Genomic DNA, 26,121 nt, shown 5'->3' with positions numbered 1-26,121 from the left:
GGTAAGATTTACATCAGAAGAAGAGGCAGACGGTCACATTTCTTTCTTGAATATCCTTATTGTAAAAAGGGTTGAAGTGTTCATCAAATTACTGATATACAGAAAACGACTGACACAGACCTCAACTTCAGTTCACGCCACCCATTGCACCAGAAGTTGGAGGTAGTATGCACTGTCCTGGATAGGAGGACATGGAAAATATAAAGTAATACATCAAACAGGCCCAGACAATGTGGATACCCCGAATGATCGATAAGGAATGTAGAAAAAATGGGGGGAAAGCAAGGATAATGGCTTCAAGAAACCAAAACGTACCAACAAGGAGAAACAATAAACGGCATGGTCATTATACCATACATAGTAGGAGGGTCTGAATCATTTTCAACAAGAGATCCTACCACAAAATAACATCAAACAACTATAATTGTATCCGAAACATGAGTTGATGAAGGAAGCCAAAACAGGGATGGTTGACTAATTTCTATGTAACAGCTAAAACCATACATATACTGTTGAAACTGGCCGGAATTCTTGGACACGTCTTAAGAAACATCAGAAAGGTTGAAGCAATGGACAGAAAGTCTACGCTAGAAATAAAGGTAGACATCGTAGAAACAATACAATAGGGAGTGCAACTGGTAACTGAGCAAAATCAAAGAATCCATCTGGATTAGAAGGTAAGGTGAATCAACCAATTTTTAACATCCACTAAGGGGCGGAATGGATAAACACATTACCCGTACCTCTGACTGCCTGTCTTAACTTTGATATCCCATGTAGCACATACGTTTGTGATGAAATGTATTTTGAAACTGTGCAAAAACATGAAAATCGTCAGTCTTGTGTGTAACAGAAAAACATTCTTAATTAAGGGTTTAAATATGTGTAATTATAAAAACAAGATTACTTAAGAGCGTGAAACAATTTTATTCCAACTGATACATATAAGACACATTAACTATATATACGTTGACCATCGGCGATGACCTTGTTATGTGTTTTACTAATTCGATAGATACAATCATGTCGATATAGCAACTAAAACAGTTCAAACCATGACGAACAAAATTAATTTGTGTTAGTCATGATTACTACATAATCACACGTGTAGACAGCTGATGCAATCGTATTGGTATTGGATTTATGTTAATGGGAAACGTTTTAAATAAATATATTGCGATGTACAATGCTTAAATAGAAAGACACTATGGGAAAATGGATCAAGCTTCTGAATGCAACGTTGAATACAGAAACTTGATGCATATTTTAAAGCAGATTCACTTTAAAATCCTATCAAATGGTTATGTCGAATATTGGGAAATGTATAAGAATATTATGATAGTTTGACCATGGTTGATATTGGGTGACACTAGTACATTGTACGTCGTGGAGTTTTAAGTCTCACACCGTCAAGATTATGTCTAGAGAACGATATAACATACTAAACTATCAGATTTTAGCTTATATCTTGATACGTTAAAATAAACATCTTTATAAGCTGCTTCTAAGCTTTAGGATCAGTATAGGGTTTGGTTAGCATTACGAGCACGCAACTAATTGATGAAATGGTATCTTTGGTGTTACCACTTGTAACAAGTTAATCTAATTTGCCTGCATTGATTAGAGACATCACAGTGAAATTATTTTCTGCAACAGGCTTTGGTGTGGTGAGGTTATTTTAAATCACAGAGCAATAAATGCATGGTGTTTCACATTTACTTCTTTATCAATGATTCAAAGCTTACCCTGTGTGTCTTTATATGCTAACGAAGAATGTTGAAACTGAATTTAGGACAAAACAAAGCACATACAGACATATTTGTAAAACAAAATCTAAGTCTGGTGATGTAAGCGTAGAATGACATTGGAATGTGGACAATAACATTTCAACAAAGCATGCAAGTAAATATATATATGACTAGAAAATGAACAATGATCACAGAATGTTGTTGAGAGAGGACAATAATTATGTTACAATTATTACTAAAACGAGTATCACTTTATCTCCTCAAGTAACATACCGGTACACGGTACCGCTGACACAGTTAACTGGACAGATACAGGTTTATAGCAATTACTTCTGTCATGAAAGAGAGTGTTTAATATTTATTTTTCAAGAAAAGCATTTGTGATGTTCAACAATACTACTGTGTGTTTTGAGATCGGACCTATTTCATGTTGAATGAAGAAACATGTAAACGTAGCCGTTGATCGGTAGAGAAGTAGCCACACACGTATCCAGAAGACCTTCACCATTATGTAGCGCGTTACTCAACACCATAGTCTTTCTCCAAGGCAGATTGTAAAAATGGTTATGCTGTTATGTAATATAACTGTTGGTTTTCTGTAGGCTACTGCCATTATAAAGTTCACGACTAAACACGATCTTTTATCTTTATCACACAGAAAGTGATTAGTTGTCTTCGTGAGTTTAATGTCCTACTGTGGTTCTGTTGCGGAATGTCAATGATCAATGAAGACGCCACATCAAGACTCTTTCAACGACATGAAGTAAGGGATGTAGGCCAGGAACTCTATCTTCGTGATCTGGATGGCTTCACTCTGAAATAAAAAGGTAATCCTATTAAACATCGATAAATAACATAGGTGCATATCTGTATGAAACATGTTATCGTCTTGCCTGTTATTTTGATTTAATGCGTTCAATGTTTTCTAATAGAACCTTTCTATAATTTCTGACTTACAGGGTTGACAGTCTCTACGATTTTGTTCCAGAGGGCAGTGTCACTTTCGAGATCTCGACCCAGTATTCCATTCAGCACTTCACGGAGAGAATCTAATGAAATCTTTCCCTTCTGACCTCTGTCCACTGATTGGAAGATTTCCTACAGAAAAAAGGTAATCATAAAACCGATTGTTTATATAATAAATCTACTGTTACAGCTTTGATCACTATCGTAATTTATATACACTGTCCGTCCTCAGTCTTTAAACTGTTTACTGACTACTTTTCAAGGGCGACTAGACCGATAACAACAAGATTTGATAGGAGGTTTCCCTTTTTATGTTGACAACTTCCTCAATCGGGGCTCCTTAAGGGATAACATGTAAAATACTGGACATATTTAAAAGATATTTATAACGAACCGGCGGTCCAATAGCTGTGATATTCATTATGTAGCACCTAACATAATGTTGTGCAAAGTTTGTGAAGGAAGGAAATCCGCTCATTTTGACGGAATTTATAAGATTAGAACATGACACTTACCACGAAAGCTATTATATCAACCTTTAAGCTGTTGAAGTTCAACATTTGGAAGGTAGCTTGGAGAGAGGTACTGCAAAAGTTAAATTGAGAAGGTAAACATGCTGACGCTAAACATTAATCCTTTTTTAAAGACAGTTTTTACACTATTGTTTGGATAAAAGACAATATGTAGTAATTGATTTAAAGTGAAATAAAGATATATTCGAAATGTGTCAAACAAGTGTTACTGTGCTTCTTACCTCATATTTGTCACTAGTTTGGTTAGGGAAGACATCAACAGGAACTCATCCACACCGAAGAACGTATTGGAACTTGTAATGTCGTAAACCTATTGAAATATTATAACGTTTTAATTGTTCTTACGACAGTAGTTTACTTCCTTAAGTTTAACTATTATTATAATTCTGAAATTAAAAACAAAATATCTTAAGTTCGTACTTTGAAATTGTCGTATTATTTTATTTTTAATTTTATTCAAACTTATATATCTTAACATTTTGATATTTGTATTATGAAATACATAATCATGTTATATACCTCCTTTAAAAAGCGCGCCTGTTGCTGGGACATCTGTTTGGGCAACTGTGTTTGTAGCTGGTCAAACTTTAAATGCCTGTTAAGAAATACAAATATTTATGATACTAGAAATTGTGAAATATATGCGAATCGATAGCTACCTGCAAACCATATATATGTAACCGATTTCGCGGGTAAATAGTTGTCGCCTCCTTACATAAGTCATCTTCTCGTGTTACCACGACTTTGACTAATAAGTTAGTTGTTTATCTAGTCTACAACTTCACATGTGGTCGAGGTAAAACTAGCTCTACACATTACCTCTTACATATAGTTTCTGTTCGTGTTGTTTTTGTTGAGTGTTAGGACGTGTTGTTTTTGTTGAGTGTTAGGATGTGATGTTTTAGTTGAGTGTTAGGACGAGTTGTTTTTGTTGAGTTTTAGGACGTGTTGTTTTGGTTACTCCGTAGTCCCTACGTTTTATTTATCGATTTTGAGTCCTGATTTTGAGGTATTATTATCCCTTTTTTAACACATATTTATCCTGAATAACTTACTTTAAATATACAATTTCATTAACATGATAACGTATTCTGATTTACATAAAAATGTCATTTTCATTTTTCTTGCAGCTTGTCATTCTGAATTACGTAAAATATGAAATGTTGTTTTATTAAGAAGAATATTTTGATATCTTATGCAACTTTAAAATGTTATACTCGGGATCGTTAATTCATGTTAGACAGCTTTTCTAACATATAACACTTCCAGAACATCGTTTCGCTTCATCATAAGCTAATTTACATTTTCCTGAATATGTGTAATCATTCAGACACAAGTAGCGCAAATAAAACTTGAAAACAAATTCATTTTGGCAATAGCATAGAGTTATACGTACCCGTCGGAATCTGTATCTAATTTCTTAAATGTTGCATGCAGTTCGCTACGTTCCGTTTCTGGAATCATCTGTGGTAATTCACTTCCCTGTTTTGTATTGGAATAATACAATAGTCAGTTGTCTCGTCATAACAAATTTAATGCGTATCTATACTTTAAATACATTTTAGTCACCTCTATTAGCATGACATTGTCTTCCGACAATGCGTTTTAGTTGTATTGCTTTATGGTGTTGAATTGTAACAAATATTTACGTATCAATTTTAGTCTCACGTTTAAAGTGAAATAATACATTTTGCAAATGCTATGCTAAATATTTGTTAAACTTTCTTATTTTGTTCTAGAAATACACACATTTGAAATAAGTGTTTGAATAATTTACCAGTAAAACACTTTTTTACCCTATGGTCTCTTACCCGTAAAGGATTTGGAGTGGCGGGCGGTTTAACAGGACTGGCAGTTTTGGAGGTCCTGCTGGCCATCATCTTCTGACGGTCCGTCAAGTCCTCGTATGCCTCCATAGAGGCAGGGTCGTCATGCTCTCTGTGAAAGGGAAACGCCCAAAAAATTGACATTTTAGCATGACAGTATTCTCTCATGGAGAGTCGCATAGAAAGACTTCGCAAAATTCAATTGTCGACTCATGTTAATGTTAATAAAACAGAATCATTATACTTTTATTCATGATAAGATTATGCTGACGTGTATTCTAGTCAACAATTCACGTTTGGATTGTTTTTTACATGGAGTTTTATCTTCCATATTAAAATCTTACATAATCCGGAATCCTATCAAAGTCATAATTTGAAATTTGTTCAATTCTTTAATTTTTGTGTCAATCTGATTTGTTCAATAAATAAATTAAAAAAAAAAAATCAGCAGCAGGCGTTGTTGTGGTAGGTTAAAGCAGGTTTCACTGTGTTGCGAAAGGTCACGGCAATGCATTTTTAGATTATTCTGTATAAGTACTTAACATCTCACCGATTGCCAAAGTCACATAATACAATCAAACCACATCGGCATTCATCTGTTTATACTATGTGACTTTTTCCCATTTGATAACTTACATATTTTCTGTCGTTTCCGGAATTTCTATAGTTCCAGGGTCCGGATTAGTTCCAGATCGTCCCCGCGACTGGGGTATTCTAGGTACTGCACCCGCTGAAGGTATGTCGACTCGTCTGACATTTTCTGCTTTTGGAGTCACTCTACAAGGTAAATAGACCATCGTATACAGGCAATCAGAACCTACTTTCAATTGATAGTCCTTCATTTGAATGTATTTTAGAGAGTGACTTACTTCAGATCTCTATCCGGACGGCCGTGCACTGACGTGTAACTTCTTGGCATGGCATTTTCAAACTTGGAGACATTGGTTCGGGAACGACGCAGGTAAGCAGGCTGAGTACCTATATTTAGATATGTCATTTAGTATATGATATACATCGTCATAGGCGTAAACATCTGTATCAAAATAACGAAATAGCGCAAGAGTCGGAATGAGTATGTCAGTGAAGCGATATTCAAACATGTTAGAAGGGTAGATATGATGGATAGGTTCAGTACTTCCGATATCAAGCCCATTGTGATAATATAGATTGATTTGTAGTTGTTTGTGCTAAAACACACACGCTATCGTGTCTGATGGGTTTTTTCAAAATCATTAAGCTTGATAGCAGAAGAGATATACAATGAAAGACGGGGAAAAGAATTGAACAATGCAAATTGCCAGGTGCATATACATGCAAGTTAAGGGAACAATGGACAACTACTCGCTGATGTTAAGGATTCTTTGTTAAAACACTAGCAGCAAGCGTCGGTTATTACACACGTAATGCGGCTAAATGTTGCTGATTTTGTCGTGATGGTGACTGTGTATAACAACCCATTACACACTGTGATCTCATAACTGAACACACACACACGATATGATACACACATACACATATTAATCACACATTTTATTTAACCGTCCGTACACAGTATACTTACATGCATTCTGATTCCTCAAAAACTATTTCATTACCATTAGTCCCTCCTCACCACGTGCTTTTCTTTCTGCTAATCCTCTTCTTCGTTTACACGACTTATTTGCATTGTTAAATTAGCAATTATGGCTTACTGGTATAAATAACATTGGAAATACGGGCATACAATCTTCAACGGTTTAATTTTAAAATACTGTTAACATATTTTTTTTTTTTTTAAATATTTCAACACAATGTAATGAATAACTTTCGAAATAAATATTTCTGTTATAATATAATCAAATCACATGCACTACATTTCAAATAAGAGATATAAAGCAAACTTAATACACATATTTTATTCGGGTATATTTGCTGACAATAGACGTTCAAAACAAATACAAAATGTCATTTATATAAGAATCACATAAGCCAAACATGTGTTGTGTTATTATTCTTCACACATACCATAAGCATCACCAGTCAAAATATGACTGAATCGCATTTACTAATTTCTATTTCCAAAATGGAAACTACAAGCCAAAATGTTTGTTTAATTACTACACTATAACCGCCTTTACCGAATACAATATTCATAAATCAACCACTCAGATATGAGCGCGAATTCTATTTCATCTATGTCTAAATTTTCTACTCTATAAAGCACCGAATCAATTGTGTTAGGTTTTCTGTGTAAAACGACAGTATGCATGAAGAACGTACATGTGCTTACAGGTAAAGTTAGTATTGCGTATTAATTTGGACTGGAGTCCATACGGTTTGCAAAAGATGTAGCTAAAAGCTAGGAACAGCCAAAGAGGTAATAGCAACGGCTTGAAAACTGCACTGTTGAAATGCTAATAATTGTTTTATTAACGTCAAACTTTATTTTTTTAAAGCAGCAAAAAACATTTTGAAACACAAGATATGTGATTGAATTAAAGAAGGTTACATTTGAGAAGATTCTAGGTATTAATCACATACCATATATATGACTGTGAATTCAATTGGTAAAACGGGACAGATGTATTATCATTCCATCTGCAGCTAACAAAGGCATCTACTTAATTGATAATTATAAAAGATGGAACATCTATATTGCCATGTTGTTACACAATTTATCAAAATACCATCACGAACGTTTAAGTATAATTTATGTTACCCCTGGATCTGAAATCTAATGAAAGAAAAGCTGCCTTAGTAATGGCCATATACAGCCTCGTTTTAAAGAAAATCTCATGCACTCCCTGTAAGAGACCAATCGTCTATTTTGTTACAGAACTACATGCTTTCAGTCGAGTATATACGGATGTCAGTCCAAATTACAGCAACACTACATTTACCCAAACAAACACATTTTATCACAATTATCTTACCAAAAAAAGTAGATTCTGTACATAGTAAAACGATGAAAGTAAACATTGTTGTATCATTCTTTTGATGTTTTAACATTAGCACCGTACAAAGAGGTTCACATTTAAAAGTAACAATGAAACAGATATAACACAAAATAACAAGAATGTATGGAGTGGTTCATTGACCAATCAAAACTAAGGAAACCCGCGTGTAATACTCTATGTATATATACAGATACTTATTTCGTTTTTGTATATACTTGTATACGCTTTGGGAGAAACAACAACGATAAATATCAATTAATACTCAAAGAAATCAAATGTATCTAATGATTGAATAAAAATGAAATTGATTTTTATTAAGGATAAAAATGTTAAACTTTAAACGGAACGGAAAAGAACCGAAATGATTCATATTATTCAAATGACATTCAATAAAAATAAATTATCTTGCTGGGATTACGTTTACAAATGAATCAGATTTTATTTAATGTAAGCGGATTTGGACATATATAAATGGTTGTTAACTTAAGCAAATATTCTTACTTTGTTTCTACGTGCAATCTTTTGTGATATACAATATGGAAAAAAATATCTTTATTAACGTTTTTACTTTTTCCTGAAGATGAATTTGCATTCATAGAGGACTATACAAAGAGGAAATATAATTATTTCTACACGTAAAAGTTGTAGATTTAGAAAAGCTGCTGTACACCATCATGCCTCAATATTTATGTTACCAGTAAACAGTAGAGAGGTAGGAACATCTAGACCATTCGAATCTTTCTGTTATAGTACAACAAACATATTCGATTATCTGAATGCATGTTACATCATGAAAAAGTCACGAAACAATGTGTCATTTAACGTAATACAGATAATAATTTAGCGATCACAATTAACCTGCATAAGATTATAGTATAGCACTCTAATGTTGTAAATGATAACAAAAATAAAAGAAATTAACAACAATGTGACTAATTGCATTGAGATCAAATGCAGAAGTGAAATGCATGAAACGTTTTTAATGAAATCACACATGAGTGATATCACTTGTATAATGACGTTCATCACACCAGAAAGATGCTGTAGTAAATTCCAGCCAGTATAAAAGTCAGTCATCTTGTATCATGTATACAAACATACAAGAAGTCACTTATTACACATTCTGTTAATTGGAATGACACTAAATTGTTCTGACATCGATAACGCATGAATATATCGATTGAAGTACACTGGTTTGTACAACCACTTATGACGTAACACCGAACTGTTACAATGAATAGACGACAACAACATGTCACGTCCCAAACATGTGCGATGACGTTATAATGTAATGACGTTGAATAATGACCTCTCAAATCTGACGTCATATAAATAAGCATTTATGATAACGTATTATCAAACTGTCTTTGAGAAATGGTTATGTATTTCGCTCACAGAGGATAGGATAATAATCACTGACATAGAAGATAAAATCGCTCACTACGGAGGGTAATAATAACGAGACCAAGCGATACCTTGTCGTAAGAGTGGTGTCCAAGGCCCGTCTTCTGAGAACCTGTCTGACTCTCCCAGCATTTCATGGACCCTAACTGATAACGCTTTCTTCCCTCTAGGCGTATCGTCTATATTGGAAGCCATGAAGTTGTATTACTTTAGTTGATCAATAACATGAAAATTGTTGTCTTCTATTTACAGTTATAAAAGAGTGTAAATAACAATAACAAAACACTAAACAGAAGAAAGTAGAGCTACTAAAGTAGCGTCGTCTACAACAGCATATTTGATTCACTTCCTGAGTCGCATGTATTACGTCATCAATTAATGTTACGTTTTCTTTCCTCAAAACTTATTGAAATAGAGATTTTTTAAAGTGACACTAATTGCAATTATTTTAAAAGACGAGAAAAATATTAAAACATCGTTGATTTAACAAAATGATAGACATTTTGGAATAATAACAATTAAAAAATAAAACTCACACATCACTTCAGCATCGTTGCAACAGAGGGGAAATAAGAATGGCCGACACAATAAAATCGGCAGTAAAGCATTCCCTGTTAATAACTGCCGCGCAAATACCGAAAGCAAAGGTGTAACAACATCCGAACACTTTCAACGTCATACCATTTCAAACCAAATTGAACACAGCGAATTTTCAACAATTACAAAAAGTGCATCACTATCAGACACCTTCACTTTCAGTTTTAGAAATATAATGTATGCCTCACACACAAAAGCCGTCCCCAAACACATTATTACATATTACACCCTCAGCCTCAGGATTAACAGTCGTTATAGTATTATGTATGCCACTCCAGCAACAACACGGTTTAAGTATAGCGCTCAAGCTAACCAGCATGACTCTTTTTAATAGTTTCAAATAAATAAAACGGGGTGACAAGAATGTCATTTTCAGTTTTTCTAAGAAAACAATCATTATAGCTTATTTTCTGTCTTTTATTCTTCCTTTCTTTAATTTTATTCATATATTCTGTTATAATAACACTAAAGAAAAGTAAAGGAGTGACAAATGTATACATGTGATAAAAAATAGAATTGTATGTTTGGTGTTAACAATGAATACTATTCGTCAAAAACAATTTGAAAGAAATGTAAAGAAACGATGAGATTATAGGGTCATTGACTACATGATCAAACCTGCAGGTATGCTAATTCTAGCTTTTATTTGATCTACTGTGCGCCTTTCTCTGGCCAGTATGATGGGTGCCGAGGAGCCGTATCCTGTTTGATGAAAGAAAATTGGATGGAATTGTGTCAGATCATTGTTCAAGGTCAAGGGTATTTACATTATTTGTGCTGGTATGTGAGTGAGCTTTAATTTAGCAGACGTTGCATCGTGCGTGAATGAGCTCAGAATGTGTTTTGCGTGTCATAGTTGGCAGGGGTTCGGTTTTAGTGGTAATTAGTGCGTAATACTTCGATGTATATACAAAATAAATACATAACAATCTCTCAACACCATAAACATATACATATTTTCACAGAACCGTTAAAATACATATACAATTTATAAACATCCATGCTACAATATGATAAATCATTCCATATTTTGCAAATCATTTGTCCAACGTCTGAGGTAAAATTAAATTATTGCATAACGTTTTGAAGAAATTCTTAGTACACATTGGAACAAATACCACGTTTTACTTACAATAAATCATAAACCATATGAACAAACACTGCTTCAGACGTCGGGACTGTAGATTATACCAACTCGAAACTTCACCGCAAATTTAAAAGATTATGGAAGGATTAAGAACATTACCGTTAAACATTCAGAGGATTTCATGCTGGTTGTTCTTTGAAGTAAAATGCATGCGGAATTAATGGTACCATACCATGCGTCAAACAAAACCACAAATCGGATTTAATACTGAAGGTTAAGAACTTAACAGGTCATAGAACGATTGTAAACCACTAATGTGAAAGTCGTCTAAATACAAAATAGTTTTCAAACGCTACCTCTGCTAAATCTACTCTAACAACATGCAACCCTACCTTTCCAAGCTTGTAGTTTTGCGTTTCGCAGATGTTCAGTTTCTTCAGCCATTCGATGTGCAATATATTACACTTCCTGGATGACGCATTTAATACTAAACATACTTCGTGCACTGATTTTTATACTTCGTCGCAGCTATATCTACACTGATCAGGTCTGCCCATTGCCGATTAACGGGTAGCTATACACGTTATACCAATATGAAATCGATCGTAGACTGTACACGTCAAATTAAGGTTACCGCTATTTATAGTGCACACGGATTTGTGACGTGCAAAAGCAAGTGAAGACAGGAATGCAAAATTACATCCATCTTATGAATTTATAAAAAATATGTCTTACTCTCAAATGTTTATATGTTGAACTCGGATTGCACCCGCCCTATATTGGCAAACATGTTAAGGAATATTCTAACTATTAGACATGGTACAGCTACTCTAAACATGCAACAAATGAAAGCTATATCTATCATGTGTCATTATTCAACTTTACAATACATTATATTCACAAAAAAAAGTTTCATCAGTATATAGTATGCAAGTGTTGATCCGCTTGGTATTGTTTCCACTTGAACATTATGAGATAGAGGAACATCACTGGTATGGAATTCTATTTTAAACATTTGTTCCACTTTGTCAGTCTGTGTTTCTCTTTTCGTACATTGTGACTCACTGTTTTGTTATAATCATATATGATTCAACTTCATACTTTTGCACTATCAAACTGGTACGTTTTAACTTATGAATAATTGCAGTCAGTAAGTCCTATTTACTCATCCAGTCGTAGTATTAGAGTAAGAAAATGCCAAATCAAACATAGATATTAATTCACACAGGTAGTAAGTCAGGAGAGTACTATATTCGAACCCATACACGGCACACAGGTTATGCGTCACACGTAAGTATTAATTCTCTGTACCTAACATGGAGGTTCTGGTGTTAATTCTCGGCAGATGACCGTCATAGTTACGCCGTGATTTTGATTTTGATCCCCCCATATCGGGGTCATGAGAATACTTGGAACGTTGGAATGTGCTTCGAGCAGACGAGGTTACTGGAAACGAGATGAGAGCATTATAAACCAAGACCAGAGGCACATGTACTAGCAAAAGTAGCCAACAGACACAGACATGGTTCTATACAAGCGTTAATATGCAGCTGGACCGCTACCACATATATTAATTACTTCAATTACATATGTATATGTGTTTTTGTTTTTGACTTTTGCTGATGAAACTGGTAACGCTATACATGTATAAAACCGTTTATGTCATACACAAATATTTTTTAATGTGTCATATGTATTTTCATTCATGTGTGATAAATAAAAAGGCACATATGTGCAACACGTGTGTAGTAAAAATATGTGTTATGAAAATGGAAAACACTCTGCACGAGTGCAATCAAGATGTGTTTTGTACGTGATAATTATATCTCCACACATGAATGAAGGGTGAAATTTAAAATGAGAGGAAATATTGTTTGTGTAGTTCGGATGAATGATTGTGTCAGTTTGCTACTTGTGCCTTTGATGGTATTTTACTATAACGATACCCATAACCAGTAACACATAAGAACAAGCGAGGAGACGAGACAAGATATAATAGATCAGTATCTAAGTCTATAGGACATTGGAGGGTGACTGAAAGATAGGTATGGGGTAACCAAGCAAATGATTTGAGTGAACATTCAATAATAAAACATTTGATTCACTCATTCCAAGCTAATGATAAAAATGGAATACAAATAGAAATCATGAACATTTTATTATTTACACATATATTTTAGGATCAAGCATTGCATTATGTCGGTCAAGGACATTTAAATGAATCATGCTCGAAACGTTCACTTATCCTCACCGATTATGGAGTTTTGGTTGATTGACTAAAATCTATAATTGTTCAAAGCCTGATTATTTTATGGACATTTTGTTCTTCAAAATTTGACATTCTTAATCCACAATGTAACTTATGTAAATAATTTCATATTTTCAACATAAAAATAAGAAACTTATTTTTAAATTCTTGTAAAGCTAATCAGGCTTTGAACTAGATCCAATAATTGTTATTGCTATCTACCATTGACCATATTTTCATGAAACACACATTTATAGTTCCCAGACCCTTGGATATTGTTTTTCATTTTTTACCAATACAGGTTTCACTTACTGTCCTCATCGCTATCATAGTCTATTAAAGGTGGTCTCCGAGGTTTCACAGAGGAGTGTTCCCTGGAAACAGAAAGTGGTCGGTTATAATCCTATTAACCATGTATTTTGTATACATATTCCATCTGTTTAAAGTCCATTTCAGTCAGACCAAATAATCAAAATGCTTAATTATGATTGGCAATCGCATGTCGAGATGTGTCTGGAACCATTGTACTTGAAATTGTTTGAATTTACATTTTTAAGTGTATATATTGATATTTACATATGAAATTTATTAATACATATTTACATGGTGAAATGTCGAAGTAAGTTTGTCTACCGATAAAGGGAATGTATCCGATCGCTTGTACATCGATATACAGATCAAACGTGTCAGAAGACTATCGCATGGCGTGTAATATGTATAAGGGTTTGTATAACCGTGGGGTAACTTACGTCGGCAGAGGTATCCCTCGTCCATGGAACAAATCCCTAGCGTTTTGAGGCATTATAAGTGATTTTAACTTCTGGATTTCCTTTTGAATATCGAACCTGAAATAGATAAAAGCATTAAGATATATTTATATGCTTTTGTTGATATTTGCTGAAACGCTTTAGCGGCAATTGAAATACTGATGAAACGCGTTATCTAAGTGCCTGAATCCTAACTTAACTATGCTTAACAGATGTCCGATTACATTGCTATGTAACAGTAGCTATATATTTGTGATCCGAATGTATAATTTGTGCTATTCCTTAACATCTTTACGTTTACCCTTTAAATACGCTAATTGAGTGTTTCGTCACGAACATTTCACGTCGTCCTTATAAGTCTCACGAACATGTCCAACTGTCTGTATAGTCATCTACATTTTTCCCCTGTACAAATAGTTTCCCTTAGGATTGACCGATATCTGATCACCTGTTTATCTATTCTTTCATAGGTGATTGGTTCACCTCCGATTTTTAGTTATTTCATGGTAGCTTTTCGTTTGTTTCGGTGTCTCCTCAGTCCGTGTTGTTGGTCATTTGTATTGACTTTCGATTTGCCTTCTATGTTGATGCTCTGGCATACTTTCGTTTCAATTAGTTTATGTCATTAGTTGGAAGATGTTCAAACTGTTTGTTGTAATTGGCGTCATTTAGAGGGTTAAAAGACCTATTGTGAGAAATATCTCTTCCATATACCTTTCTACGAAGTCCACCTTCTTGCCTCCCATCAGAAGGTCAATCTGTGCCCTGTGGGGCAGCACCTCCCGTCGGCGTTTCACATATCTCAGCCTTTCCATATATTCTAGCTCTGCCCGTAATCTCTCCCTTTGGCTTAAGCTAGAATGTATAAAAAAACAATGTTAAAACCTTTTTTATGCTTAATATGCTCAAACAATAAATACTAAAGTTACACTGTGTATTTTTCGTTCGTTTTTTTATATAGAGAGAGGAACTGCAAATATTTATGTAGCAAAATGATGAACAATTCAGCTTAGTTTAAAAGTACCATGCAACAGGGTAAATTTATGGCAACGAACTAGTTTAGTTTGTACCGCGTTATCTTAATTAACGAATGAGTTTAGTTAGCACTACGGGAATTTATTACAGCGAAATATCATAGCAACGAACTAATTTTATTTGAACCGTGAAAGGTGCTGTCAACGAATTAGAATAACTTGTAACGCCGGGAAATGTTTCATGTTGAAAAGTACACAATTTGTACTTTTTTCAGAACATTTGCACTTATCAATTGTATGTGTAAAAAATAATTTTTAAGACGGAATCACTCGTCTAAATATTAAAACCATTTGAATAATATAGAGAAAAGTAGATGACTTTTGTCAGACTTACCCTTCGAACACTTTAGGCGAATCCCACTGCAAAAAAATTAATATTTATTAAAATATTTAGATTTTTCAAATTTTATCAAATCAGTATTTCGGAATTTAATCAGGCTATGTTTTACAAAAACAAAACAAAAATAAGATCAAATATGCTGCTCTGTATATTTCCAATCTGCAGTCTATCACATACATGTAATTCTTGTTTTATTTAGAGCTGGATCTTAGTTAAGCCAAATTAATCAACACTAAGGTCAGTTATAATTTTTCTGAATAATCTGATAAAACCTTATTATGTTTTTTATTGTATTTATACTCATTACTTGTAATACTAATTAATTATCTGGAATATAATAGAAATCTTAAACGAGCTTTCTTTAGAAATAAATTTCCAACCCGAGATTTTTCCTGTTACACAGAAAGTCTCATATACGCTAGTGTATATGATACGTTGTGGGTATTTTTATTGAAACAAAGACATAGAAACACAAGTGACCTAGGAAGTCCATTTAACAACTCGTGCCTTGTCTAGGCCTTAAACTCACGACCAGAGGCACCAAATCGCCTAGCATTATAATATCCACGGCTCTTACTTCATAGACATAATCAGGTTTCCAGTGGTCAACAGCCCGACATGCCCGACATGGTCATAGTGACAAATCGCCATAGTGACCGTCTAACATATATACAGATAAATACATAATGTAATATAGAAATATTGCTATGATACATATTTTCTTCTTCTTTCAATTTCCACATATAATCACAGATGGTGCGGAATCACTTTCCTAACGAATGTTATCAACTCCGATTTAAATCTAACAATAAAATGTCAAAGGTAAAAAAAAACATAAACAAACTCTCTAAAATCAATCTAGCATGATGTTATAACTAGCTACTCAAATACTTAAACGACAATGATCTTTGATCTACATTATTATGAAACATCGAACGATTAAAAGTCGGTTATATGGTTTAGTTCAAGTTCCGTAGTCCATGAGCAATGTAAGCTGATTTTGTCACCATGAAATGTTATTCTTTTACATGAATGGTTTCAAACATGCTAGTCCATTCATTATTATCACGAATTACAATGTTTATTAACTAATGAATTTATATGAATGCTAGTTCGAAATGCGAATTAAATACTGCAATTCGGGAAAGACGTGCAATTAAACATATGAACATTTTTTTTTTTCAAATCAAATTTCTTGAAGACTTGTTTTCAGATAACAATGAAAGACTTGAAATGTTATGCTGGATATTCCCGTTTTACAGTTGTATATGATTGTTTAAAGCAAACCTCATTCAGCAACAAAAATAAAATCACACTACGATTGCTCCACTTGAGGAGCCTCTCATGTCTACTAGCACCAATACACCTCCTTCTCCATGCAGTGTTAGCTACCGCACATAGCTAATTCCATGAAATGGACAAGTCTACCTAGGAAATACCATTCGATTAGATAACCACTATTGGATAAATCTGCGAACAGTGTTACATACCGAAAAGGGGTACAAGTACTGCAATCAGATCATATATATATACAGTAAGTATAGTATGTAGTAACATTTCAATCCTTGTTAATTGAGTGTAACACACATAGATCCATAGATAGATGTGTAAATATAGGGGCAAGATGTTAATACAAGATCAAACGCAAATCAGCACACTTAAAAGTTCAAGATGTATCTCTACCCTTGGAAATATTACAGCTTTTCATTTTGCGACGATTACAGACAAATACTCAACCGCTCGTAATCTACAGTTCGAAGCGATAAAGTCACGCGGCGTACATATAGCATGTATAAAAGCCATACCTGCGGTCAGAATAATGGTATATATCAAAGCAGAAATTGATAGTTTTCCAATACACATTTAAATTATATAGATAGATACACTACCTGATCCATGAGGCCTGATTTCGAGTTGGAATTCTGGGACATATTTAGAATAAAACAATATTTGCCAAAAGTGGTTTGCAATTTATCAATATATTTTATTTTGGGTAACAATATATGGTTCTGATGATAATAAAAAAAACGTATTAAAGTTAAAATTTTCTAATTGAACAGGAATACCTGTATTAAAACAAATCTAATAGAGAGCCCATGCAGCTACTTCTTCGTATTTGTTGTTTACTAGAGAAGCAAGAATTGGGCTATATTAGTTTAAACATCAAAGTGAATCTTTTCTCGCTAAAGTCTTTATTGCAGGTAGCAAGGCGGTCCTATACTCAATGCTGATAAAAGAAAAGATATGTAACCTAGATTCTATTTGTCCCTTACATATTACAGTTGTATGGGGAAAATATGAAGAAATACAAATGTCGGAAACGTTTCAAGCAACTTGTCCAGTTGTTTACAGTGCTAGTACAATGGTTTGAAATGTAATAAGGACAAGCGGAGTAAAGACAAACCTGGTATCTGTCTGTGTGGAGGATTATGCCTCGCTTAGCACCCATGTTGTATTCATAGCCCCCAAAACTGTCCAGATGCCGCTTTGGAATCGGTATCTTTTTCATCGAAGTGGAAGACCTAAAATACAAAATGCCTGCTTTAGTAAAGAGCAAATGCTATTCATTGCGGGTTCTTAATAAATAAAGAATATATTTACAAATAAACAAGGGAAATTATATTTAGAGATAGAAAAAGAGGTGGGCATAGATGGATGATCAATTTTCGTTAATATTTCATAAGAATACTTCGAAATTATTCTGTTCACTTTTTACATATCCTTGTGTTCATTTTAGCAATAAAATGGTAAAACTTAAATGTTAACCTAAAATCAACTGATTATTTTTGTGTCTCGCCAAAAATGATTTTTGATTCCTTTCGATTCTTTAAACTAATTTATGTTTCCTCTAAATTCTGTAACTTTTCATTGTATGATATGGGACTAGCTGTGAACTACTGAGGATGTGTGTATACCTCTAGCTTACATTTAACTATGATAATTAGGTATCACTGAATGTCGGCCAAAATCAATTACATAATCCCATTTCATATTATGGAATGTAAGAGCATTGGCGAAGGTTAATACTATACTGCTGCAGGTTGTCGAGAAATATTTAAATAGCGTCAATATGTTTTAAGATTTGCGCATGAATACTCTGTTAATCAATAGCAATGTTTATCAATTCGTGCGATACCAGAAAAAGAGAAAAACGAAATGAATATCGTAAATATATTGAACGATATTATGTAAGTTTTACATTACATATTTTCTAGCATAGCTATTGCATTATGCTAATAAGAGATACACGTCTGGCAGTTAACCTTGTATTGTATCCCCTGCCTTTGACGGCTATCGTAGGTAGATTGGCTGGTATATAGTGCCCACCGGTGGTCGTGTGTCGCCAGGTAGATTGCAATTTAATAAACGTTAACAATAATGCGTGAGATCATGATTTAAATCACAATTGTTTTTGACTTTGTTTAATGGGTATTTGAAATAATAGGTAAACACCGTTTATAAACATATACAGATTAAATGCCTCTTTGTTTGGTAATTAATCTACTTTGATAAAAACTCCCAAGCTTATTCCGTGTTTCAATTCATTCCACAAGCCAGTAAATAAGCATTATTGTCCAAATGGTTAGAATTAGTTATACACAACCGTAGTAAACACACATAAATATAAAGACAATTTGTTGTTTGAATATTGGTACTTAAAATCAATCAATCTTACGACAGCGTTAGAGTTAATCAACATCATGACATTAATATATGCTTAATGTCACTCTCATGTACGTGTAAAACCTGTTGGGTTCCGAACTGTTACAGGCGCTATCATGTTATGCAGCATATCAAGACAAGCAGTTGCTTTTTTTTTGGTGAAGTGATAGTTTCAATATAGTTATACCAGTCTGATATGTAGAGCGATACATTGTTAACTTTATTTTGTTACATTAGGGACAGCAATGGTTGTACGCGAGCATGCCATGAACAATACAAGACAACGCAGTACCAGCAGGACGGTTCCCATACTTACTCCGCAGCGCCTCCGCCGCCTCCATACCCTTTAGCCTGTGGTGCCATATTCCTGATATCGAGAAATTACAGCACTCATACACGTGACAATTTAGAACATACTCTACACGTGATGGCCAAGGAAAGTGTCTTGTGGTACAGATACAGGCGACTGTACCTTATACATTTTGTGAAAATGTTCACGTTTGAATTTTGAGAAAAACTTTATGTAAATATCGATATCCTTAAACATTTAGAAGAAGCATTTCAGATAAAGATCACAAAAACACTTGACAATTTGACAGTAACACATGTGGAGTTCCGACAAGCTTACTGTGGGAGCAATACGAGTGTTTAATGTCTTTCTTTATAATGAAATTATTCCCAATTGTATTTTAACAGTGCTATATAAGATCCATTTCTATAATTTGATATACTCTGAAGATAAAACAGATTTAGGACAAGGTCAGCCATTTCGGTGGTTATTACATTACCCCGTGCTAATAACCCTGTTTGTCTGTCACGGCTATATAGTGTGTATACAATTCCACAGTGTGATGGTATCTCTATTTTTGTCACTACACCGACTTCTGTTTCAAATCTTGATAACACACCTTAAGACACGGGGTGTGCTGTTATCATTGTCGTATTTCATCGACAATAAAACATATAAAATCCTAACGCAACCACGACTTCAGCTGTTTAACTGATACGAGGAAACTAATTTATATTCTTAAATGACACGATAGATTGTGTATAAAACAAACCAACCCTTCAGGGGCCCAGTGCCAAAAACAAAGTAAGATCGTACTGTGTATTGGGATTAAGTTTCTTAATTAAGGCGTTTTATATAGGCGTGTGTAATAATAATGGGTTTCGCGTGAGAGCTAACTTCTGTACATACAATGTCATCAATAATTAAAATTTGAGTAATAGCCTCAGATGCTGGAATGTCATTAAGTTATATAATATTGAATTTTCTAATTGTTGTAAAGTTACATAAACCGGTATAATAAATTGGTTAAAATAAACATATTTATTGAACAAGTAAACAATTATATATATCAACGTGGTTAAATACAATATTTTATCTAATGATGGAAAATGGGAAAAAGTCTTGTCGAAATCAAATGAAAAGTAACGGAAATAAGATTATATTAAACAATATTTGTAAACGTTACGAAAGGAATAATGCAAAGTTATGGTCAACTTACATGAAGTTTTGAGGTTGAAATGGTACGGGCTCAGGGTTGACTGAGAAATCGCCATCATCAGGTAATTTGAGTCGACTTCCGGTGTTGAAGGACATATGACGGAGCTGCGGATAGAAATGTTGTGTTTAAATGTCTATTACATCTAGGAATATATTTAGGATGAGCAACCTACGTGAGAAAATAGTAATGAATGAAGGTAACGCAACGTCTTCAGGAAGCTTTACGCACCACCACCAGCTTACCACCTTCCAAACAAACGTCCAAACCTTAAATAACTTTGGTCTACTTCCGGTTCTGGAAACCTTCGAAAGAATACAAGTGTTCAGTTAGTAAAGTGAAAGGAAAAACAATCAATTCATTAACCTATAACTTGTTTAACGAAATACATGTTTATAAATGGCGACATAGTATGTAGTTTGCATAAGAATGGCATACGTATCACTGCAGTTAGCATTTGATAATTTTATGAACAAAAATACAAATTATCATATAAAACAAATGAATATATAAAGTTTATTGACGAAAACAACGTTTACACACAAAAAAGGATACAGAACACATTAAAACAAATCTCAACAAAATTAACATGATGTCGTAGATTTCCAGTCAAACAACAGGGTAGAAAAACGTCACATTGATTATGTAAATAACAGCCAAACAATACTTTGTCACAATGGGGAAGAACAGACATGTTTTCAACCTTAAATCTTTGATACTTGATATAATCACATGTATGCATTACAGAATCAATAAACTGATGTTGGTGACAGTGTACTGCTGGAACTGTATATGTGTTATAAGCCTGTGGTGAGAAACGAAGTTTAACAACAACAATAACAACATGTCCCTTTAAACATCACAGAAGTATATCGATCCAACATTTCCTCTTGTCATCGGTATTTAAATACGTTCTATCTAAATATGCAGCTGCACGTGACCACGTAACTCTGGACTCAGTTTGAAAATGATATGTCTAATGTCGTATACAGTCAAAGATCAAATCCATGACACAAGTTACCTGAAGTTTTTATCTAATTGTGTGTAAATGCAACCTGACAGCCTAGGAATGCAATCGATATAACGTGTTTGAAGACTTAATACAACGGTATTTGGTCGTAACATACAGATCCCATACTCGATAACTTAGCTAATTTGTTTTAAGGGACAAACTCAAAATGTAGCACATTATACAGTGTGTATGATGTTAATCGTCAATACCTTTGTAAGATGTTTTCTTCGTGGTTTTTTTAATATTGTCATTTTGTTGAAATACGGTTTATTACCAAAACCTAAACAATACTAAACTACATAAATAAAGAAAATGTCTAAGAAACAAAATTATCACTAGCACTCAATTCAATAACAGACAAGCAAACCAGAGAGAAAAGGAAATATGACCAGAAACACCATATTTGTTTTCTTCATTCTTAAAAGAGAATTAAAGACGAAACCTGGGTTAGCCAAACAATCACAAGCACACCATAAAACAGGGCCAAACAACACTAACAGTAACAACAAATAATTAAAAAATCTACGTTGTCAGTCCCTACATCCGAGCTACGATACACAAGTAACGATCATCCTACCTCCTCGTTCTTCACACCCAGCCCGTCCTGATGGATAATCACAGGCATTTTAAGTTAATGAGGAACATATTGGGGGTACCCCATATTTTGTGACTCTATACAAAGTTTCTCATTCAGCAAAGTACAATGTCACGATCCAATATTTCAATGAACATTACGCTGGATTAGTCATTTTCAGCGAAGAATATTCGATAGAGATAGAGAGACTATTCCTAGAACAGTGTTTGGTAAATACCAGTTAAATTTCATCAAGGAAGGCGAATACCTCGATATTTGTCCTCATTCTAAAAGCGGAGCTAACATGTGTTTTTATTTATTGTTCTATTTAATATATTTACAATGGCACGTTACTGTGGTAACTGAAATCGTCGTCAATGACGCGTTAAACACTGTTTCGTCTATTCGTTTATAAGTTATGACTGTTTACTGTAGCTAACGGCAAACGTGTTATCTTTCACATAAGGGAAATGCCAACTTATAGTTCAAAGGAAAAATAGTAAGAAATATTCCTAAATTGAAAGTATTAGTATATGGTATTTCCATTTCTTAACGCTTGTTTGTTTTGCTTCTTAATGCACTGTATACCGTTTATGTATTTGTACACATTATAAATTATAAACATAAACATTGAAAGGCCCTTACACGAATCTTCCCCTGCAATATTACGTGTACATTTGTTCAATACGTAATGATTAATAGGTTGTGTTATTTGTCCAAGTTAGAATCTTATTTATAATACTATAATCACAATGCTCAGTTGTCAATATCTTTCAAAATATATAGATGAAATATCTTCAAAATAGAATACAATTACACAATTACATTATGTGGATATTTTCGTTAGACGATTTATTCCAGTTTTATCTATTAACTCTATCACAGTCAGATTCGTCTGTGTGTTTGCAGTATACTTATAACACGTAGATCGTATCTTCAGACACGATCTTAGTTATTATTTTTGTATGCCGTATATTTTTGTATTACTCAATGTATGCGTTGCAGTGCCAACTACATATTTACATATATTTCTTTATATATCCATTTCACATAATACTAGCTGTACAGAGTTTGGATTTCATATATATATAACGAGAGTATTTTTTGCTGAATGCATAGAGGCAAGCAAATACATAAGGTCGTAACCAGTAATTAATATCCACATAGAGTGATGGGAACGGATATTGTAAACTACATAAATTTATCTTCAACGAACATAAAATATATATATATAAAGGACAAATAAAAGATAAGTGAACATTATGTTATAGTTTTCCCACAATATATGAAGTTTAAACGAGGGTATACGATATGAAATAGGGTAATATACCGGCGTCTCCGGGGTCTTCATTTTGGTGCCCTCCAGGATAAACTCTGTAAGCGGCCCTATGGGACTCATGGGGCTCGGATACAGGTCCTGGAGGCACAATCCTAGATTATCCGTCATCGTTGCCACGATTATGTCTTCATTGGGTCATGTTCAACATCCATTATGAATAGCTATACCACACGAAAACCACTAGCAAAGCTACAGAAGAGTCACGCCATTTTGTCCTTCATGGTAGATCTATAAGTTTGGAAGTCTCATTGCCTATAGAGACAGCCCGAGAGGAACCCATACCCATACGTCATTGTAAACTGGCTGGATAGAAACGACCGACTATTTAACTCCTAATGCCTTATGCTATATTATTCTTATAAGTATTATAAGATACAACTAGTTAATAGCGATTGTCAATAGGAACAGTAACCTGATCTACGGTGCTATTGGATCTGCTTGGCCTAGGTCGAGCCGCTCGCTGATGCATAACAACGGTTCGCTGTGTTCCTATGACTGACGCTATTCCAATAGCTGTCGGTGCTTCCCAATTGTCTGGCGTTGAGATTGGTTTGTGGATCCGGGTGAAGATTCGGATCTTACCCCTCCTTGGCCCAATATAACATTCTGTCCGCGCCATTCTCTATCAGATATGAGTTACAGAGTATTTTAATCTGACGTGAACTACCTGGGTAGTCCGCCTTGTCGCGGAATCCTTGCTCTACACTCTGTGTTGTAGGGCTCTATAGGACTACCGTTTAAGGACTATCAAACATAGTTCAGGGCCCAGAGTTACTGTTTTCTGTATATTTATACCAAAGGCAGTGATATTTATCATTCTACATGTGAAAAGTATCGAACCAGGAGGTGCTGTGAAAGCGAGTACCTGCCAAATCAGTCTAACTAATGATGGGAGTACAAAGCATTCGTCTGTACCCCCGTCTTATGAATTGATTCTTTATCAACATTGCTTGTGAATATAACAGCTTCTTACGTTCGTTGACCTAGTCGTATACTCAGAAATTCATTAATTTTAATCTCACAAATCGCACACGTTTACCCCCGTCTGGTCTGTAAAAAAGCACCGTGAACTTTCAGTTCTTTTTAACATCGGTTGTTTAACCTAGTGCTCACATGTATGTCTCCTTCCGACTTATTTTAGATTGAACATTACGGATATAGACGTGAAAACTAATCAATACACAGTGACAGGTTTACGCAACCAGTCTTTGTTAATAAATAACACCGGAACATTCGGTCATCACGCTGTTTGTATTCGTAGACATCAGCCTTTAAATTGAATTTATTATAGAAATATATCTGTGCACGTGAGACGTTAAGTACTAACATGTTAAGGTTCGAACACCGGGACAGTAGATCAAGTAGTTAATCACTTCGATTTAACATGGGTCTTTGGTTAATGTAGATATATAATGACAAAGAGAACCCAATCGACAGCCATACCTATCCACGGTATATTGAAATGTATATTGGACAATACGCTCAAGGTTGTCCGGTTGTTAAAATTAATACTTGGTTTAGGAAATAATTCACCTGTTCAATCTGATTGAAATTCAAAAGAAACGAACTGATCACACCCTTCTACTCATTTTGGATCAGTCTCCACCTTTATACAATATTCTTATAGACAGTGTGGGTCAGTGCCAATCGATGAGGTAATCCGTTTCAGACATTGTGGATTAGTTTTGACAATTGTACTTATCCGTTTCATACATCGTGGATTAGTTTTGACCATTGAACAAATCCGTTTCAGACATAGTGGATTAGTTTTGACCATTGTACCAATCCGTTTCATACATAGTTGATTAGTTTTGACCATTGTACAAATCCGTTTCAGACATGGTGGACTAGTTTTGATCATTGTACAAATCCGTTTCAGACATAGTGGATCAGTTTTGACCATTGTACTAATCCCTTTCAAACACTGTGGATCAATATCCACCATTATATTATTTCTTTGTGGAAAGTGTGGATCAAATTCCAGCGTTGCATTAATCTGTTCTAGGCTATATGGAACAGTGTCTACCATTGTTCTGATCCCTTCTAGACTACATGGTATAATGTAAACCATTATAGAATCTCTTCTATACAGCACAATGCAATGTTTTAAATTGTAGTAACTCTTCTTTATAGACATTGTGGTTAAGTGCTAATAATTGTACTAATCCCGTAAAGATATTGTTGGCGGGTGTTTTGCATTGTACTCGTGCGATATAGGCATTTTGGAAGAGTGTTAACCGTTGTACAATCCTTTCTAAAAGGTTGGGACCACCATTTGGTTACATTCTGTGTATACCTGATACATATTAGAAAACATAGATCTGCTTATATTGACACGTTCTTAAAGCTTGTAACACTTCTTTTCATTGTTTAATATTTGAAATAAGAATAAGGTAAAAATAAACAAATATGAAAATGAAATGGCTCAGGGACAACACTGAAGGACAAAATAGGCACACTAGGTTGATACAAAAAGGCAGGAACTATGGACACGTCCAAATAGAACTAGATAAATGTAAGAGAGAAATCATAACTAGATAAA

General features: G+C 34.2%; 1 protein-coding gene across 12 annotated transcripts in view; it reads right to left on the bottom strand.

Moving 5' to 3' along the window:
- Positions 1 to 907: 907 nt before the first annotated feature.
- The window catches only part of LOC110452580, a 38,695-nt gene continuing 13,481 nt past the window's right edge, over positions 908 to 26,121 (bottom strand). For 2 of the 12 annotated variants that reach the window (XM_021501194.1, XM_021501203.1), the window contains exons 2-21: positions 20,658 to 20,761; positions 19,466 to 19,516; positions 17,891 to 18,008; positions 17,376 to 17,408; positions 15,481 to 15,506; positions 14,827 to 14,967; positions 14,095 to 14,190; positions 13,658 to 13,719; positions 12,409 to 12,543; positions 9,485 to 9,592; positions 7,986 to 8,000; positions 5,943 to 6,051; positions 5,710 to 5,850; positions 5,059 to 5,185; positions 4,644 to 4,729; positions 3,767 to 3,842; positions 3,469 to 3,557; positions 3,230 to 3,299; positions 2,706 to 2,846; positions 908 to 2,562 (exon numbers count right to left, since the gene is read on the bottom strand). In XM_021501194.1, the coding sequence (XP_021356869.1) occupies positions 2,488 to 2,562; positions 2,706 to 2,846; positions 3,230 to 3,299; positions 3,469 to 3,557; positions 3,767 to 3,842; positions 4,644 to 4,729; positions 5,059 to 5,185; positions 5,710 to 5,850; positions 5,943 to 6,051; positions 7,986 to 8,000; positions 9,485 to 9,592; positions 12,409 to 12,543; positions 13,658 to 13,719; positions 14,095 to 14,190; positions 14,827 to 14,967; positions 15,481 to 15,506; positions 17,376 to 17,408; positions 17,891 to 18,008; positions 19,466 to 19,516; positions 20,658 to 20,761 (1,803 nt within the window). In that variant the 3' untranslated portion in view covers positions 908 to 2,487. Of the gene's footprint in view, positions 2,563 to 2,705; positions 2,847 to 3,229; positions 3,300 to 3,468; positions 3,558 to 3,766; positions 3,843 to 4,643; positions 4,730 to 5,058; positions 5,186 to 5,709; positions 5,851 to 5,942; positions 6,052 to 7,985; positions 8,001 to 9,484; positions 9,593 to 10,628; positions 10,713 to 12,408; positions 12,544 to 13,657; positions 13,720 to 14,094; positions 14,191 to 14,826; positions 14,968 to 15,480; positions 15,507 to 16,976; positions 16,995 to 17,375; positions 17,409 to 17,890; positions 18,009 to 19,465; positions 19,517 to 20,657; positions 20,762 to 22,243; positions 22,271 to 23,570; positions 23,933 to 26,121 lie in introns of those variants that run through there. The other 10 variants (XM_021501205.1, XM_021501207.1, XM_021501197.1 and 7 more) reach the window with 10 other exon arrangements.

The sequence above is a fragment of the Mizuhopecten yessoensis genome, unplaced genomic scaffold, assembly GCF_002113885.1.
Source record: "Mizuhopecten yessoensis strain PY_sf001 unplaced genomic scaffold, ASM211388v2 scaffold6731, whole genome shotgun sequence".
In the NCBI taxonomy this organism is placed as follows: domain Eukaryota; kingdom Metazoa; phylum Mollusca; class Bivalvia; order Pectinida; family Pectinidae; genus Mizuhopecten; species Mizuhopecten yessoensis.
This window is presented reverse-complemented; position numbering and strand designations above follow the sequence as displayed.